Here is a 19,449-nt window from a genome sequence, read left to right on the forward strand (position 1 = left end):
TCTAGAAAGAAATAATCCTTTTTGAGGGTTCTCATAAAATAACTTACTACATTATGCAACAACGTAATTAATTACCTGACACTGTTTTACTGTAGATTCTTACAAGATTACGCAGTCATAGCATTACGCGTTGTTACACGATAAGTTATTTTAATTTAATAATGTAATAAATATATGATTCTAAACATTATTATACTGTGACATTTTTTGAGAAAATTAGTACATTATGAACACTACATATGACTTGTTACATTATGAGATGCTACAACACCACCGTTGCTCAGCTAATCCGTTTCCAGGACTGGAACTGCTGTATAAAACAACTTTTAATAGGAATCTTTTAAATACATATTACTTTTGTAAGAAACAATTTACATCAACTGTTACAAGTGCATGGTTTTTTCCTGGTTAGAGTGGAGAAAATTGAAAATGATATAAAAATGCATAATTTTTATGAAAAACTGCCACTGTTATTATTATTATCCTAAACAAATTATTTGCAAGATGATTGCTCAACCTTTACAGTGTTTATATCGTTATACTGCTAGACTGACATGTGCCAAACATGAGAACAAAACAGATTAAATCCACGAAGGCATGGCTTGTGTCGTCTGGGATCACCAGACAAAGGCGGCCCGCTCACGGAGCATACGGACACCGAAGCGCTGCCACTCTCGCTGGTGAATCCAGAGCTCCTGCGTGGTGTCCAAACACGCCAGCACGGCTCCACCCTTCCACGCTATCACACGAGAATCCAGGTCCTGCGCGGGAATATGCTGTTAACCATCACAGTGCAGCAAGTCACTTTGCACTACAGTCAGTGACTCCTGAGTAACTCTTATTCATACTTACATTTGGATGTAAAATTCACACTAGAGCTAGTAGATCACAGTAGGTACAGTAAGAAATGTAGTGTAGTGCTTTAGTTTGTCAATGATACAATAAGAAATTTGTCATTTTCGGTTCATCCTACATATAAACTGACTTTCGGTTTCTTGCACAGAAGACCGACCATTTCACTTCATCAGTTCTCAATATATCATCAGGAGCTTTAGATCAGCTTAACTAAGACAAACACGGAATACATTTGAGAAGATGTGTCTCTTCCTCACAGTGCTTTCTTTACCATGAAAGCACTTCAATCACGATTTACAAAGACACTTTTCTGCTTTTATCTAAAGCAAAGTCATCAATCCAATCAAATGGGTTTTCCTACACACCTTTGGTCGTGTGATGACATCGACGTTCTCCACCAGACAACGGAAAGATGGAGGCATCTTATTGAGGATGCGATGCTGCAGAAACTCTTGAGCTCCGTGAAACAGTAGCCCACCACCAACTACCAGAATACAGCTGTACATTTTACGCTTCGTTTCATCTGAGGCTGTGAAAATAGACCCACAGACACATGCTGTAAGGCTTTAGTACCAAAATATAAAACGTAATAAAATAAGAAATGTTTGAAATCAAATACAGTATGTGACCCTGGAGCACAAAAGCAGTCATAAGCAGCACAGGTATATTTGTAGCAATAGCCAACAATACATTGTATGGGTTAAAATTATCCATTTTTCTTTTATGCTAAAAATCATTAGGATATTAAGATCATGTTCCATGAAGATATTTTGTAAATTTCCTACCGTAAACATACAAAAACTTAATTTTTGATTATTAATATGCATTGCTAAGAACTTAATTTGGACAATTTTAAAAAGGCGATTTTCTCAATATTTAGATTTTTTTGCACCCTCAGATTCCAGATTTTCAAACAGTTGTATCTCAGCCAAATATTGTCCAGTATCATGAATGGAAAGCTTATTTATTCAGATGATGTATAAATCTCAATTTTATTTTATTTTTTTAAATTGACCCTTATGACTGCTTTTGTGGTCCAGGGTCACATACAGCATGTGCGTGAATCTCAGGTCATGTTTCAAACCAAAACTATTTTTGGGGCTGGGGTTCAGACAGAATCATTTCCCTTTGCTGCACCTTGTAAATATGCAGAATATTTTGCTTTGTAGAAAACAAACTGAAAAACCCAGATTCACATTTCATCAGCTTGCTTTTGGGAGCTTATGCTAGATTCTTCAGTTCTGCAGAGTTTTGCAACAACTCTGATCAAACTCACCTGTCTGTAATTTTCTGAAGAGCTTTACGTAGCTTCTTAAGATGTGTTTGATCACGACTGAAGCTAAACTCTTTATGCACATAACCAGCCAATGTGAAGTAACTGTAATCTATCATCTTCTTCAACACGATCTTTCCTTCCCTGTACAAATTCACTTTAATCATTGAAAAACACAGAAACTACCTGTTTTCTACACTGTTTCTTGCTCTGTTTCAACTTGTTCTCTTATCTTTCATATCTGAATTTATAATAAGAACAAAGAGAACAACACTTTTACAAGAATTATTACACCACTCAGGCAAGGTTCATAGTATGACCCACGTTAGAGATGGCTGAAATTATATTACGTAATATTTTTTTAATAGCATACCAATCTTTAAGGTTTATTTAGGGGGTCAGATTTGCCCCCAGGTCTTTGGGAGATTCACTCATGTGTTGGTGAAGTCAGTATTTACCGCAGGAGTCAATGCTGTGTAAGATGGCTTTATCCACGCCAAGTGCTTTTCCCTCAAACTGAGTCACGGCCGTCTTCCTGGACAACAGAGCTGATGATGTTTCTTCTGCATCCACCCCACCGACGAGGCACTCGGCTTGAGTGTGACCCAGCTCCAGATCATGAGTAAGACTTCCCTTCTCTGATGGGTCGCACATGTTGGATTCCCCCTCAAATCCAGCAGGCTTAGGGAATAATTTGCGGTCGGTTGTGGCTTTAGAAGACTGTGTGAGAGAGAAACACGGTGAGATTACACTCCATTCCTCACCTGTTCAGTTTAAAGTCAAGTCAAGTCAAGTCACCTTTATTTATATAGCGCTTTTACAATACAGATTGTGTCAAAGCACTTAACAGTATCAAATTGGAGGATAGAGTGTCAGTAATGTATAATGATAAGATTAAACACTCAAATTTCAATTAAAGGCATTTCATTATTGAATTCAGAGATGTCATTGTCTAGCTCAGTTTAGTTTAAATAGTATCTGTGCAATCAAATCGGCGATAATCGCTAGAAATTAAGTGTCCCCAACTGAGCAAGCCAGAGGCGACAGCGGCAAGGAACCAAAACTCCTTCTGAGACAGAATGGAGAAAGACAAACAGGCTTAAACAGGCTAAAAGAAGAGAAACATTGCGTTTAAAGGAATAGTTCATGAAAATTTGCTAAACATGTACTCATCCTCAGGCCGTCCAAGATGTAGCTGAGTTTGTTTCTTCATCAGATTTGGAGAAATGTAGCATTACTTCACTTGAGTCCAAACAGCTGATAAAAACATCACAATAATCCACACCACTCCAGTCCATCAGTTAATGTCTTGAGAAGACAAAGGCTGTGTTTGTAAGAAACCAATCTATCATTAAAATTTCTTTATCTTCAAACTGTCACTACTGGCTAAAATATGAGTCCATAAAGTAAAAAAAAAACCCTTGCTTCGTGTTCTGCATTACACTGACTGGGACTTGTCACTGCACTTACATATCGTTGCTCTTATGTTGGTTTGATTGCTTCTATTGTCCTCATTTGTAAGTTGCTTTCTGCTAAATGACTAAATGTAAATGTAATCCATAATAACGCTTCTTCCAGTGAAAAAGCCCATCACCTGTTGTCCTCTCACATCAAAATCCAGCCACATATTTGTTTAGAGCGGTTTTGGCTTGTACACAGTGCTTGATCTGTGCAGATTTCTCTCCTGATTCGGATGAGACTTTTTATTATGGATCAAGGACTTGTATTTTAGCCAGAAGCAACGGTTTTAAAAACAACTTAATGATGAATTTGTTTTTACAAACACGCTACTTTTGTCTTCTCCAGATGATAACTGATGGACTGGAGTGGTGTGGATTATTGTGATGTTTTTATCAGCTGTTTGGACTCTCATTCTGACGGCACCCATTCACTGCAGAGCATCCATTGCTGAGACACTGATGCAGAGACACATTTCTACAAATCTGAATCTCCAAAACAAATCAACTGAATCTCCAAATCAACCCATGAACAAACTCATCGCGTTAAACTGACAGCCCTAGCTTTTACAGATTATTTTAGCATTGTTGAGTATAATTACTATTTTACTGTCTGTCACGATCCTCTAATATTGTAAATTGCCTGATAGATACATCCTTTAGACTCTCTGGGTGGCCACAGCGCAATGAGATGACATGCTGCGTAAGTATCGTGCTTTTGCACCGCCCAGTGATTTTCTCTTAACACAGGCAAATCAGACTCAAATCTGCTTAACAATCTGCTGAAATCTAGGTTTTTGGCAGAAGAACGTAGAACCTCAGGAACTGGAGAGTTGCACCTGGTCTTGTTTGCTCTGTGTGGTCAGGAGGAAGTGCTCATCATGTGGATCCTCTGCGTCTCCTTGAGAGCGATGCAGCAGCGTTGTCATCTTCTGCCCCACTATTCCAAACGCAGCAGGGTAGAATAATGTCATGGGAGCCTATAAAACAGAACAATGATCGCAGATGTCAATTAGCAGACATGCGCTAAACCACCGCTAATGGCACACGATCCGGTCCGTCTCTACCTGGAGCTTCTCATCTCCTAATCGTAACTGATACAGCAGCACTGGGGAATCAGGGAAACATGTGCGAAACTCGTGATCTTGCAGCCCAGAAATATCCTGCAGACAAATCAATAGTACATCAGATTACAAAGCATAATATGTATATAATATAATATAATATGATGTAAATACTGAACACACAGACATATATACTTATTTATATTTATACAAGACTAAATTTTTGTCTTGTGACTTGTGGGTATGTTTCACTGTAGTATAAAGGCAAGGCAAGGCAAGGCAAGTTTATTTATATAGACAGTGGTAATTCATACACAGTGGTAATTCAAAGTGCTTTACATAAAAGGAAGTGAAATAGTCATTAAAAATAATAATAATAACAAGAAATTAAAAATAATAATAAATCACAACAATAAAAACAAAGTGATTTAAAAATTGATTTTAAAAGAATTTAAAACATTTAAGAATAGAAAGTGATTATACATAGTGCAATCAGTTCGGACGTAGCACAGTGCTCATTCAACAAATGCACAGCTAAACAGATGAGTTTTGAGTCTGGATTTAAATGTGGCTAATGTTTTAGCATATCTGATATCTTCTGGAAGCTGGTTCCAACTGCGGGCGGCATAATAGCTAAAAGCGGACTCCCCTTGTTTTGTGTGAACCCTTGGTATTTCTAACTGACTCGATCCTAATGATCTGAGTGCTCTGTTAGGTTTATATTCAGTGAGCATATCTGCAATGTATTTAGGTTCTAGGCCGTTGAGAGATTTATAAACGAGTAAAAGTACTTTAAAATCAATCCTAAATGTAACTGGAAGCCAGTGTAAGGACCTGAGGACTGGTGTGTTATGCTCAGATTTTCTGGTTCTACATTACATTACATTACATTACTTTAAACGAGTCTACACCCCAAGATTACTGTTACAAACATGAACCGCGTCCAAAAGGTAAAGGGGGAGGTGTTGCTACAATTTATAGCAATATTTTCAGTATCTCTCAGAGGTCGGGTTTCAAGTATAATTCGTTCGAAGTAATGGTGCTTCATATAACGTTATCCAAAGAAACAAGTATTAATGATAAACCCCCTGTGATGTTTGTACTGGCTACTGTATACAGGCCACCAGGGCACCATACAGACTTTATTAAAGAATTTTCTGATCTTCTATCGGAGTTAGTGCTGACTGCAGATAAAGTCCTAATCGTTGGTGATTTTAATATCCATGTTGATAATGACAGAGATTCGTTGGGATCAGCATTTATAGACATTCTAAACTCTATTGGTGTTAAACAACATGTGTCAGGACCTACTCATTGTCAAAATCATACTCTAGATTTAATACTGTCACATGGAATTGATGTCAGTGGCGTTGAAATTTTGCAGCAGAGCGATGATATCTCAGATCATTATCTAGTCTCCTGTATATTCCATATAGCTAAAGCTGTAAAGCCAACTCCTTGTTACAAATATGGTAGAACCATCACTTCTACCACAAAAGACTGCTTTATAAATAATCTTCCTGACTTATCTCAGTTCCTCAGCATATCCAATAGCTCAGAACAACTCGATGATGTAACAGGAACTATGGACTCTCTCTTTTCTAGCACTTTAGATGCGGTTGCTCCTTTACGCTTAAGGAAGATTAAGGATAAGAGTCCAACACCGTGGTATAATGAGCACACTCGCGCCCTAAAGAGAGCAGCCCGGAAAATGGAGCGCAACTGGAGGAAAACTAAATTAGAGGTATTTCGTTTAGCTTGGCGGGAAAGTACCCTATCCTACAGAAAAGCATTAAAAACTGCTAGATCTGATTACTTTTCGTCTCTTCTAGAAGAAAACAAACATAACCCTCGGTATTTATTCAATGACTAAATTAACGAAAAATCAAGCATCAACAGGTGTTGGCATTTCCCAAGAGCATAGCAGTAATGACTTTATGAACTACTTCACTTCCAAGATCGATACTATCAGAGATAAAATTGTATCCTTGCAGCCATCAGCTACAGTATCGCATCAGATAGCGCACTATAGATCCCCTGAGGAACGATTCCACTCATTCTCTACTGTAGGAGAGGAAGAATTGTATAAACTTGTTAAATCATCTAAACCAACAACATGTATGTTAGACCCGATTCCATCTAAACTACTAAAAGAGCTGCTTCCAGAAGTCATAGATCCTCTTTTGGCTATTATTAATTCATCATTGTCATTAGGATATGTCCCCAAAACCTTCAAATTGGCTGTTATTAAGCCTCTCATTAAAGGGGTGGTTTACTGCGATTTCACTTTTTTCATTTTAAATAGTGTGTAATGTTGCTGTTGGTGCATGAACAGTATCTGCAAAGTTGAGGTGCTGAAAGTTCAACGTAAGCAGAGATAACGTCTTTTAAAAATCAGGAAGTTTAATGCCTACAAAAACGACTCCTATGGGACTACAACGAGATACTTCCCGGGTTGCATATGTAAAAAACCCATAAATTTGCATCAACCCCTCCCTCCGGAACATGCCAAAGAGGGGGCAAGGCCATGTTCTGCGGCTTTGTCGAAGAGGAAGAGTTATAGTGGAGAGTTGTAGCCATTCCGTCGAAACTGTGTTATTTTCACCCAGCTGTCAGGTCTTCTGTGTTCGGGCTTCCTACGGACGCTGTAGTTCGTCAACAATGGTTAAAATTTATATTTGATCATGTTCCTGACAATTACAATCCTAATTTAGCTCTCTGTGCTGCGCATTTTACGGAAGACAGCTTCCAGAATCTACACGAGTTCAATGCCGGATTCACACAGAAACTATTACTAAAACATGGAGCAGTTACAACTTTAAAACCAGAGGCAGCAGTTGTTGGGCCACAACCTTTAAGTAAGATTTCATAATTTTAAATGTATTTGCATGTATAATTTCAGACGTAATGTTTTAGTTTTATCAAGGACGTAAACAAACGCCAACGCTGGCTTTAGTAGCCAGTTAGTTAAATGCTATTTTGTGTGTCTTTGACAAACGCGTACAAACATTTTGGACCCGAATTTGTAATTATGTACTAATTTTGTAAATGTATTTTCCATGTATACTTTATGACGTAATTTTTCGATTTGATCAAGAACGTAAACACAAGCCAACGCTGTTTGGTTTTAGTAGCCAGTTAGTTCGATGCTATTTTGTGTGTATAAGACAAACGTGTACAAACTTCAAACAATTATATGTAATCACAACAGCAAACTTCCATTCAGAAACGTTTGTAAGAGCCGTGCTTGCGGAAGTTCTGCTTGACTCTCTTCATTACCGCTTTCTGGGTCTGATTCTGGCTCAAACTGATACGGCAATATTGACAGCATTATTTACATTTGACCGGAGCACATGCAGCTCTCGCCCGTGAAGGGAATGGGCGTGACGTTTCCGGACAATGTGCAGTATGCAGTTTAGCCAATCACAACACACCGGCCCAACTGACCAATCTGAGCCCATCGCCTGTTTCTGAGGGAGTGGTTTCAGAGAATCAGGAAGTCAACCGGTCGTTCAATTGACAGAGGAGAAAGCGGCTTACAATAAAGGTGAAATATGTGAAAAATAAGGCGTTTTTTAACAAATGAAAAACGAAGACATGTTATATTGCACCCCATAAACACAATCAAGCAAAGAAAAAAAGCAGTAAACCACCCCTTTAAAAAACCACAACTTGACCCCAAAGATCTAGTTAATTACAGACCGATCTCAAATCTCCCTTTTCTGTCAAAGATACTAGAAAAGGTAGTATCCTCACAATTATATTCCTTCCTAGAGAAAAATGATATCTGTGAGGAATTCCAGTCAGGATTTAGATCGTATCATAGTACTGAGACTATGATACGATCACCCAGATGTTTACATTTAGCACATAACCAACTGTTATTTTGACATAATTGTGTGCGTATTTGACCATTCAAGCACAACAAAACACTAAAGAGAGAGGGGCTCTCAGTGTGCGTGCTTCGGCTGTGTGTCTGTCAGCGCGAGCAGCAGATTGAGCTCTTTTTCACTGCTTATTGCGCTTAACTACATCAAGTGCGTCCCACTCTTTATTTTCTCATTCATGCATTTATATAGCGCTTTATTGTGTATTGCTGTACACCCAAAGCGCTTTACAATCATGTGGGGGGTCTCTCCTCAACCACCACCAGTGTGCAGCATCCATTTGGATGATGCGACAGCAGCCACAGGACAACGGCGCCAGTGCGCTCACCTCACACCAGCTACAGGTGGAGAGGAGAGAGAGTCATAGAGCCAATCAAGTGGATGGGGGATTATTAGAAGGCCATGATTGATAAGGGCCAGTGGAGGGAATCTGGCCAGTCCACCCCTACTCTTTACAAGAAGTGCCATGGGATTTTTAATGACCACAGAGAGTCAGGACCTCGGTTTAACGTCTCATCCGAAAGATGGTGCTTTTTCTTGACAGTATAGTGTCCCCATCATTATACTGGGGCGCTAGGACCCACACAGACCACAGGGTGAGCACCCCCTGCTGGCCTAACTAACACCAGCAACCTAGTTTTCCCAGGAGGTCTCCCATCCAGGTACTGACCAGCTCAACCCTGCCCTGTCTTGGACTGCAGAGTGATATGGCTGTGGCATGTTTCCTTATCACTCAAAGGTGTATATAACTTTTAATTAACCTGTTACGCAGATATATTTGCATACTGCGGAATACACGATACAGCAAAATCTCTAATGATGGACACTTTTTTCCACCCAGCCCTAGTGAATATTGACAAAAGGCTGACTCGTTTGTTTAGCTCCATGTGCTGTGAGGTCACCTGATCCAGATGGCAGAAGGATTCTTTGAGCTGCTGCAGTAACATACAGTCCAGTTTGTTGCTGAGTTGACATTCTCTATAGGGAAATCCAGCTCTCTGCATGAGCCAGAAAAAACACCGCGTCACATCCGAGCCTCCGTACGCAAGACACAACCTGCACAAAAAAACACATGCATTCAACAGAGACGGCACAAGAGCTCAAAGTATTCTTGATTGTGTTTACTGTGCTGCATGACAGAAGAAAACATCAGTAAGAGCTCATGAGAGAGTTATACACAGGGTTGCCAAATTCAGAAAAAGAAAATATGGGACAATTATGGTTTTTCATAGAAAAATAAGGGACATATACATATACATATATATATTTATTAGGGGTGACCCCGAATAGTCGAAGATTCGATGCTTCGATAGGAGAAGCCTGATTTGACTACCAATCTCACAGTCGAAAATTCGCAGAGGTGTTATGATCATGCCATTTTGCCTTGCCTATCCGGGGGTGCTCAATGTCTGATTTCACATGACAGGCAGAGTGAAAGACTGGATTTTTTCGATCAGGTAGGGTACAGGTGATTTCAAAACATTTCAGTCGGTTTCTATACATCGTTTATATATTATTTATCTCTTAAATGCACTTCGCGGAGGCAACCACCCTCCGCTTCGCATCGGGCGATTCTTTGCCTCCAAAGGATTTTAAATGCACGGCTAGCCGTTGATTATCCCTTACATATCAAATGCATTTGTTTGAGTTACGGTCGCAGTGAAGCAGGAGCAACCAGCCAGGAGAGGATTCTGCTTTGTCTTAAAGCCTTCCTTAAACAGTTATGTTCACAATTTGTGATTTACTTAACGTATACTGATCATGTGCGTGAGGGGGCTGTGATTGGATAATGACAGGTGTCAGTGATCATTCTCCAGTGTCGTGATCAGCACTGCTTCTGTTGCTGATGTATCAGTCAGTGGTTAGATCAGCATAGCAGTCAATAAACAGGACAAGAGAGGTCACGTACGTGACAAATTAATTAGGCCAAATATATGGGACGTCCCGGCTAATTCGGGACAGTTGGCAACCCGCGTTACACACTCCACACAGACTAGACTTTAAATAGCCTTCAAGTATTGTATCAGTATTATTAAGTATCATTCATGGGATTTTTTTTTATTATTCAAAACAATGAATAATTTTTCTGTTTCTGTTATAGGAAAAAAAATGTAACAGCTACTTTTAATCTCATGTAACACTTTTTTTTGTTTTGGTTTTGATTTCGTAAGAGTAATAAAAAAAAAAAAAAACAGCAACTACGATAATAAAATGGTTTGTTAAAGGGGTCATGAACTGAGAAACCAAAATTCTCTTGATCTTTTGACATATAAGAGGTACTACTAAAAACATCCTGTAAGTTTCAGAGCTCAAAACCTTCTTGTTAGTCTAAAAACAGCTTATATTGAAGGCAGTCTGCCAAAACCACAGCTTGTGGAATGTTCTACACTATGATGTAATAGTGTGGATAAGGACCGCCTCCGCAGAAGATCGACGGCGCTGTATTTTTAGCCCCGCCCACCGATTCTACATCACTGCCTGTTTAGCCCCACCCACCAATTCCACATCACTGTCTGTTTAGCCCCGCCCACTGATTCTACATCACTGCCTGTTTAGCCCCGCCCACCGATTCTACATCACTGCCTGTTTAGCCCCGCCCACCGATTCTACATCACTGCCTGTTTAGCCCCGCCCACTGATTCACACACGTAGTGTTTATGAGAGAGGCATAAACCAAACGATCGACGCAAAAGGTCTACGCAGAAACCAAATGATAAAGATGCTCTGAAGACAACAGGATGCTGTGCAGTGCCAAGCTGTGGAAAAATAGTCTTTGCGTTGCCTTCCTTCTGATCCCAACATTAGGAAAGAGTGAATGAACTTTATTTTTTTAGTTCCAGACCACATCAGTATGAACTTCATTTTACAGCGGATTTGTTTATAAGCAAGGCACAATTCGACGTGGGATTTTCAAAAACATTGAAACTAAAAGACTGCGCTGTGCCGGCTATATTGGATCCGACAGTAATGTCGCAATACACAAGTGTGAGTCGGCTAACTATTACGTGATCAACTGATCACTAATGCTTTCTCTGTTAAACAGATCGTTTGATATGTATTGATTTATTTATGCATTTTTAACCTAAGTCACAGCAGTGTCCATCTGCGAGGAATGTAGACTGTCAAACATACACACAATTGTTAGCCAATCACAGCAGTGGGCATTTACTTCATAGTCTACAATCCTCCAAGCCTATTCAAACAGAGCGTTCTGATGAGGGGGGTCAAAACAAGACAGAAAATAGCCTATTACTTCTAAATCATGATTGGATACTTCTAAAATATGAAAAAAAAAAAACAAAGGCAGTTCATGACCCCTTTTAATACAAATCAACAGCAGAACAATGACTGTGAATCTGGATACTGTCCTCAAGAAAATAGAATAATGACAGTTCTGTTTGTCAAATCCTTTAACTTCTAAACTACCACCATGAGCTAAAGCAACCATCACTATTACATTCAACAATCTGATCAATCCTCTAACTAATTTGTTCAAAGTGTGCATCATCATTCTGCGGTGTTTGTGCTTCAGTGTGTCTTGTTGAGGAGAGGCGTGTTGTTTTGGTTTGAGTTTTACACAGGAAGCATTGTCTTAACATAGTACACAACATAGCGTATAATAAAGCGCATCAGCCCTACAGTGTTTCTCTCACCTGGAGCTGCGGTGGGACACGCCGTCCTCGACGCAGCACACGCTGGTCTTCTGGTCACCAACATCCACCACACACGCACTGCTCAGGCCGCTGCCAAAGGTCACACACACCGACTCCTGATGCACAACAACAGCTGCAGAAGAGATCAAGTTAGGCTGTGTTACAGTGTTGTGCCTTACACCGATTTCATGACTTTCGTGCACATTTGTTGGTCTGAACAAAAACAACAGGCTAACTGAAAATGCACATTCATTCTGTGCCAGCAGGTGGCACTTTCTGAACGGCAGAAATATAACTGTTTCCCCAGTAATGGCAGAACACAAAGCAGCACAAGCACTGGACTTTGAAACGAGCAGCGCTCATATTCAATGAAATCAGAGCCTTTTGAAGTTTGTCACATTAAGCCATATCACAACTCTGGTCTTTCTGTCCCCAAATTTAAGACCTCTTGAAATTATAATTAAGACTTTCTTGTACAATTTAAGACTTTTTTATACAACTAACTTTAAGAATTTTTAAGGACCTGCGGGAACCCTGCAATGTGTCTATGTTTAATGTAAGTTTATCTTTGTTTAATTGTTGTTGCGTTTTCATTAAAAAAACCCCCCAAAAAAACATTAGTTTAGGGATCAATTCCCACTATTAACTTATTAGCATGCATATTACTAGAAAATGGGCTGTTTATTAGTAATTATTAATACCTATTAATGCCTTATTCTGCTTATTAATGCCTTATTCTGCTTATTCTGCCTACCCCATACCTAAACTTAAAGTGCCCCTATTATGGGTTATGAAAGGTTCATATTTTGGTTTTGGGAGTCCCCAACAACAGGCTGACATGCATGCAAGGTCAAAAAACACTTTCATTTTCTGATAATATGCATTTATTTTTACCTTATTTACTCAACAACTCCCAAACGATTTGTTTAACGATTGATTTTTCCAAACCCCTCCTTTGCGTGACACTAATCTGCGGTGATTGGTTTGATTAGTCGATTTCATTTAAAGCAGGGTTTGTGAGCTTTTAATGCTCCAAAAGCGGCACCTAGTGGCAAAGAATGAATTTGCATTTTCATTCAGACCGTTGTGAAAATCAAGTTTTTCTCAGGTCTGTGTGCAGCAATATGCTAATGTTTCAAGTTGACGTCAACATGAAACGGCTTAAGATTCATTTTAAAAACGACTCGTTTCAATGATTCAATGTTGACACTTTCTTTTGAGAGACAATAACTTTATACACGGTGCACTTTCAGATTTAAAACTTTACAGGATGTTTTCTTTCACTTAGAGCTGTGTTACACACTGCATGAAAGATCATTTTCAAAAATCCATAATAGGGGCACTTTAACAACTACCTTACTAACTATTAATTAGCAGAAAATTAGGAGTTTATTGAGGCAAAGGTTGTAGTTAATAGTTAAACTAAAGTGTGACCAAAATAATAATAATACACCACAAACTAAGCATCCCTTTTAAAGTAAAGGAAAAATCCAAAGATATTTCATTTATTTCTGTTGCAACATGGTTATATGCAGAACCTCACACATGACATGCTGAATATATACAGTGGGGAAAAAATTATTTGATCCCCTGCTGATTTTGTACATTGGCCTATCAATCAGCAAGATTTCTGGCTCCCAGGTGTCTTTTATACAGGTAAGGAGCTGAGACTCCCTTTGAGAGAGTGCTCCTAATCTCAGCTCCTTACCTGTATAAAAGACACCTGGGAGCCAGAAATCTTGCTGATTGATAGGGGATCAAATACTTATTTGACTCATTAAAATGCAAATCAATTTATAACTTTTTTGAAATGCGTTTTTCTGGATTATTTTGTTGTTGTTCTGTTTCTCATTGTTCAAATAAACCTACCATTAAAATTATAGACTGATCATTTCTTTGTCAGTGTGCAAACGTACAAAATCAGCAGGGGATCAAATATTTTTTTCCCCCACTGTATATACATGCCACGAATTATGAATGTTTCAACGATTTACTAATTTGTTCTCTCTTTAAACATTCAATTGTGGCCGTAATTAAGAATTTTAATATAACCAAAACAAGAGAATGAATAAGTACAGTGTGGCTACGATTGAATAAGACAATGAAATGAATTAGGTTGTAAAAAAAAAAATATATATATTTTAGTCCACGTCACCTGTCTTTTGTTAATAAAAGATCTGTTTAGTATATGCGAGTTTGTCACTGTACTAATTTTATTGTGCTTGTGTTTTCATTAAGAATAATAATGATCCCACCATTTTCAAACATTTGATTTGATCAAGACGTCACCGCGGGACCGTCCCTCACCATCATTTTTTTTTTTTAATAGAGAACAGTTAGAGAACAGGCACTACAATTAAACTGAACGCAGCTGCTCAATGAAGCACACCGAACGAACGACAGTTGCGCATCACAGATCAGATTTCATTTATCACGTGAGGAGTCGAGCTGACTGACGAGAAGGGTGAGGTGAGACAGACAAGACGATGGCAGAAGAGTTTCAAAACTAAATGTAAAAGCATTTTGGAATTTGAAAAGCTTGTTGACCTGCCATTTATCTAAAGTGATGGAAGGTTTTTTTAACATTCATTTCTCATTCATTTGGTTCCATAGTATTTGCTGATTTTTATTTTATTTATTTTATTTTTCCCCCATTATTTTACATCAAGGTGTATGCAGTCTGTGCCTCCAAACTTTCTTAATCATTTTGCTAATAAACGCTCTACGTTTTATAATTATTTGTTCCACAGTTTACTGGTTTTCAGTTTTGTATACCTATTTAAAAGTTATTTGTTATTTTATATTAGGCATATTGCATGGTGTATTTTTATTCATTTTGTTAATAAAAGTTATATGTTCTACGTTGTATTTTGTTGTTGCTTGAATTGAATTGCCGCAAATTTAAAAGTGAAAGTAAAATGTGCACAGTGCTGAAGGAAAGCGAGGAAAAGAGGGAATTAACCGGTGGGAAAATTTCCTCACCGTCACAACCCTAATCAAGATATAAAGATCTAATGTTCAAGATCAAAGTAAGCTCTACAGATCCAAGTGTCACTGACAAATATCTTATCTTGTAACATGCAGTTTAATCAGAAACTGTTGTTGTCACAAGTGTATTAATCGGTGAGAAAAACTTCTCACCATGGCATCCCTAGAACAAGTAAAATGTGTGAGCTTCAGTGCTGAATGAGACCTAAAGTGAACTACCACTGACTCAACACCACAACCGATTCTCATTTCATTGAACCAGAATGCTTTCTGAAGTCTAGTCCAGCTCCCTAACTTTCAGAAGCACTGGACTAATCAACAGGGATCGTGTAAGTGTAGGCAAGAAGAGCTTTACATTTACATTTACTGAAATCAACAGAACATTATATGGTAAAAATGCCATCACAAATGGTCAGGAATATGAGGTGTACATGACAACTGTCTCGCCAGCAGGTGCATATGGTTTTAGTGACATACCTGAGAAGCCCATTTTATCCAGCAGCATATTAACAACTTCCTTCACGTGCTGCCTGTTATAGATGTCTGGGATCAGAAGGATGCATCTGTAATACTAAAAATAAATCATTCAAACCCATGTGCCAGTGAAATGAAACCTGATGAGCGAGCTGAAGCCTGTTCTTCATGTACCTTCAGATCCTTCAGTGGGATTTCTAGAAGTTTCTGTATAGCGTGTGACCAGATGGTCTCCAGGTCCGCCAGCGCAGCGGTGAGAGAGCCGCCCGGCCCGCTGTGGATGTTCAGATGGCCCCTGCAGATGGGCCAGTGGATGCTGTAGCAGTCTGTGGGGTTCACATACAACGCCTGAACACCAGAGACAGAGAGAGGTTTGTTATCGCATGTCAAGCAGGCACGGCTGAGCTCCTGTTTACCATGTGTTCTGTGTACTGACCAGTGTTTACATATAAATTAAATTGCTCTTAATTCCTCTGGTGTCTATGCATCTGTATTTCACTTCTTATAACTGATTGGACATATATAGCTGTGTATGTGTGTGTATTTATGTTTGTTATTATTGTTGATGAGCTCACCAAAGCAAATTCCAAACAACTAAGGTGTTTGGAAATAAATAAATAAATCTGCTAAGTCTTGGATTAAGCCGCCCGATGCATATGGATTTCTTTAACAAGCTCTTCATGATCTTAAGCTTGATTTTAGTTTTGGTTGCGTGGACTAATAATGGAGGGACCGAAATCTCTCAGCTGTCATTAAAAACACACTCATTTGTATATCAAAGATGAATAAAAATCTTATGGGTTTGAAACAACATGAGGAGTAAATTTTCATTTTTCAGAACTTCCATTTTTGACCTTTTGAATTTTATCTTTAGATTATGATCTTTTACCTTTCGATAAAATTATGGCATGTGTCCGCCTATTAAAAAAAGAATGAAAGATAAAGATGATTTTTAGATAATACACACGTTTTTCTATAGGCAGCAGTAATTGTATTCCATTATCGCATCAATTTTTATTTTAGCATTTAAGTGTTTGATTTATTTAAAAAAAATTTTTATTTAAAGTAAGGACACAGTTCGGTGTTATTACAATTATTTTGTCACATATTTTATTAGGTATTCCTGAAGCCTGTTCTTCGCGTACCGTCAGATCCTTCAGCGGGATTTCTAGAAGTTTTCCTGAATTTTAAGTATTAAGTATTCCTGAATTTAACTGTGATATGATACATATTTGAAGAAAACATCTCATATAGCTGCTGCTGAAACATCCAGACAAAAAGAATAAAGATGTCAAATCAAGTAGTTTTAAGGATGCTTACTTGTTTTCATTTTACAATTGTATGATTTAATCAATTATTAGCCTTTCTTCAACAAACATCACATTTGAGAAAGCAAGAGTTTTGATTATGACTTTGATGACCAGGTTCTCGTCTCACCTCTTCTCCTACCAGATATTCAGGCTGATGTGATGTATTTGTCCAGTTCACTTTAGAGTTTGGGTCTAGCACAGCAGGACGTATTTGTCTGTTGTATAATCTGGCCTGCAAACACACACTCAGAATTCACAAGCATTCACAGTAAGACCTCACAATACTGATTCATATTCTGTATGATGTACCTGCTCTGCAGACACCGGGGTTCTTCGCACACCATTGGACATTTTCTTGGACCATATCACCTGGTCGACCATTTTTAGCCCATTTTGTCTCTGTTCATTACTGTCTGCTGACTAAAGCATCAGTGAACAACAGATGAGGGAAAATATACAGTTCAATCAACCACTGATGTACACTACCAGTCAAAAGTTTTTGAACAATAAGATTTTTAATGTCTTTTAAAGAAGTCTCTTCTGCTCACCAAGCCTGCATATATTTCATCCAAAGTACAGCAAAAACAGTAACATTTTGAAATACATTTACTATTTAAAATAACTGTTTTCAATTGGAATATATTGTAAAATGTAGTTTATTCCTGTGATTTCAAAGCTGCATTTTTAGCATCATTACTCCAGTCACATGATCCTTCAGAAATCATTCTAATATTCTGATTATTGAGAAGAACAGCATTTATCTAAAACAGAAGAGACTTTAAAAAAAAGTGTTGCTGTTCAAAAACTTTTGACTGGTAATGTATTTCATTAGCTACATTATTATAAACTTTCAACATCGTAATATTTAGCATCCCATTATGGTTACTTGCATTTAGTCCTTCTCGTAAGAGGCACTGGTCCTCGTAGCGGCGCTGACCGGGCTGTTTGTGTCTGCGGGCGATGATGTGAGGAACGGTGATGGGTAGGGTGTCTGTAGCCCGGCCCATCCGCAGGGTTTTTGATCCGGGATGAATCACGACAATGAAGTTGGCTTGAATTTGCTGAAAGTGACAATCAACGTTTCAGAAAAAAAAAATAATAATTCTCCAAATGTTAAATTAGTGTGTGTTTCTTTGAATTCTGAGGTGCATCTGACTACCTACTCCAATTTTTAACTTCACCAATAAGAGTTCACAAGTAACCAAGTCAAGTGGATTCGGATAATCCGAGATATTTTCCAGTATTAACTTATTTACACAAAGGTTTCAGTAAAAAACAGTCAGCAATTCAACCAAAACCAAACTTTGATGTGCACATATACAAAAATGAGACACTATTTCAGATTTTTACAGTATAATTCAGATTCAGATTTAGAGAAGCAAACAAGAACGTGTTTTCATACATAGGAGATGCAAAATAGTTATGACCATTATTAAATGGACATGAAAACAACTATTACTAGAAATAATTAAATCGATGTTAGTAAACAGAATTCATTCTTACTGATATCAAATGAATGTTTACTAGTAAAATAGAAATATTTATTATTAAATTTATTTTATAATAGCTAAATAATACCAATACCTATTTTGTGATTGTCACTTCTTGCAAGCACCGAGCCTTGTTGTTATTGTAAGGGGTGCAGGCACCGAAAGTGTTGACATAGTATATGTTTTGCTTCCTGACTTTTGTCTTTTTCACTACTGTTTATGCTCTGACTGAATAATGTAATTGTCACCTCCTGTAATGGCTCTGGTACAGCTGCGGGGACTATGGGTCTCTTCACTCCGCGCTGCTCTTTCTCTCTGTCCTTCTCTCTGTCTCTTCCATTCTCCGCGTCTCTGTCTGTTTGTGTCATGATGATGATGCTGAACTAAATGAATTAAGAGTACATTTATCAACACTCTGCTTGATGCATGAGACTGTTTAAACGAACTATTTCTCCCAGTCTAATGGCGGTTGGCAGACCAGCTTTAGGTACAGTCCCGCCACCTACAGGCCTGGAGAGAAAAACATGCTTCGTCTGTCTAACGGAGCTCGACTCTTCATGAATAATATTAGCGCCACCTACTGGACGTGTCATGTGCGCGTTAGTGATGCACTCCGAGTCTATTCTCAGTCCTGAAAACTGAAATTTACAGGAGTCACCGCATTTTGAGAGCGAGTTAACATGATATGTACACCAAGAAACAGAGGCACAGTGCGCAACTACGTTTACATGCCCAAACACTGTGTATCTAAACCACATTAACATAAAATGAAAATCTATTATGATTTATGAACTATCAGTTATTGTTGTTAATAATAGTTTATTGCTTTGTGCTGTATTAAGGAATATTTCATCCAAAAATGTAAATTTACTGAAAGTGTACTCTCAGGCCATCCAAGATGTAGATGAGTTTTCGTCGTCGGAACAAATGTGAGAAAATGAGCAATTAGTAAACAGTGCTGGATCTGTGCATATTTCTTTCCTGATGCAGACAAGACA

General features: G+C 38.3%; 1 protein-coding gene across 3 annotated transcripts; it reads right to left on the bottom strand.

Annotated features, from left to right (window-relative positions):
- Positions 1-313: 313 nt before the first annotated feature.
- actr8 (actin related protein 8) lies at positions 314-18,959 on the bottom strand. 3 transcript variants are annotated; one of them, XM_058785899.1, is made up of 13 exons: positions 18,700-18,959; positions 17,848-18,022; positions 17,271-17,377; positions 17,089-17,193; positions 15,826-15,999; positions 15,655-15,748; positions 12,190-12,322; positions 9,439-9,592; positions 4,653-4,748; positions 4,425-4,565; positions 2,587-2,848; positions 1,221-1,384; positions 314-761 (listed from the first exon to the last, which is right to left on the bottom strand). In XM_058785899.1, the coding sequence occupies exons 1-13, from the start codon at positions 18,817-18,819 to the stop codon at positions 618-620; spliced, it is 1,869 nt and encodes a 622-aa protein (XP_058641882.1). In that variant the 5' UTR covers positions 18,820-18,959; the 3' UTR covers positions 314-617. The 3 variants fall into 3 exon arrangements, with proteins under 3 accessions (XP_058641882.1, XP_058641881.1, XP_058641883.1); XM_058785898.1 differs by having other exon boundaries at positions 17,271-17,381; positions 17,852-18,022; positions 18,700-18,958; XM_058785900.1 differs by lacking the exon at positions 18,700-18,959 and adding an exon at positions 18,546-18,685 and having other exon boundaries at positions 17,271-17,381; positions 17,852-18,022.
- Positions 18,960-19,449: the final 490 nt, after the last annotated feature.

The sequence above is a fragment of the Onychostoma macrolepis genome, chromosome 08, assembly GCF_012432095.1.
Source record: "Onychostoma macrolepis isolate SWU-2019 chromosome 08, ASM1243209v1, whole genome shotgun sequence".
Taxonomy (NCBI): Eukaryota; Metazoa; Chordata; class Actinopteri; order Cypriniformes; family Cyprinidae; genus Onychostoma; species Onychostoma macrolepis.

Excerpts from the sequence above, each read along its gene's own strand:
- actr8 (XM_058785899.1), bottom strand. The coding sequence starts at position 18,819 with ATGACACAAACAGACAGAGACGCGGAGAATGGAAGAGACAGAGAGAAG. Across the intron at positions 17,194-17,270 it reads CCCCGGTGTCTGCAGAGCAG|GCCAGATTATACAACAGACA; the intron begins GTACATCATACA and ends GTGTGTTTGCAG. Across the intron at positions 2,849-4,424 it reads CACAGAGCAAACAAGACCAG|TCTTCTAAAGCCACAACCGA; the intron begins GTGCAACTCTCC and ends TCTCTCACACAG.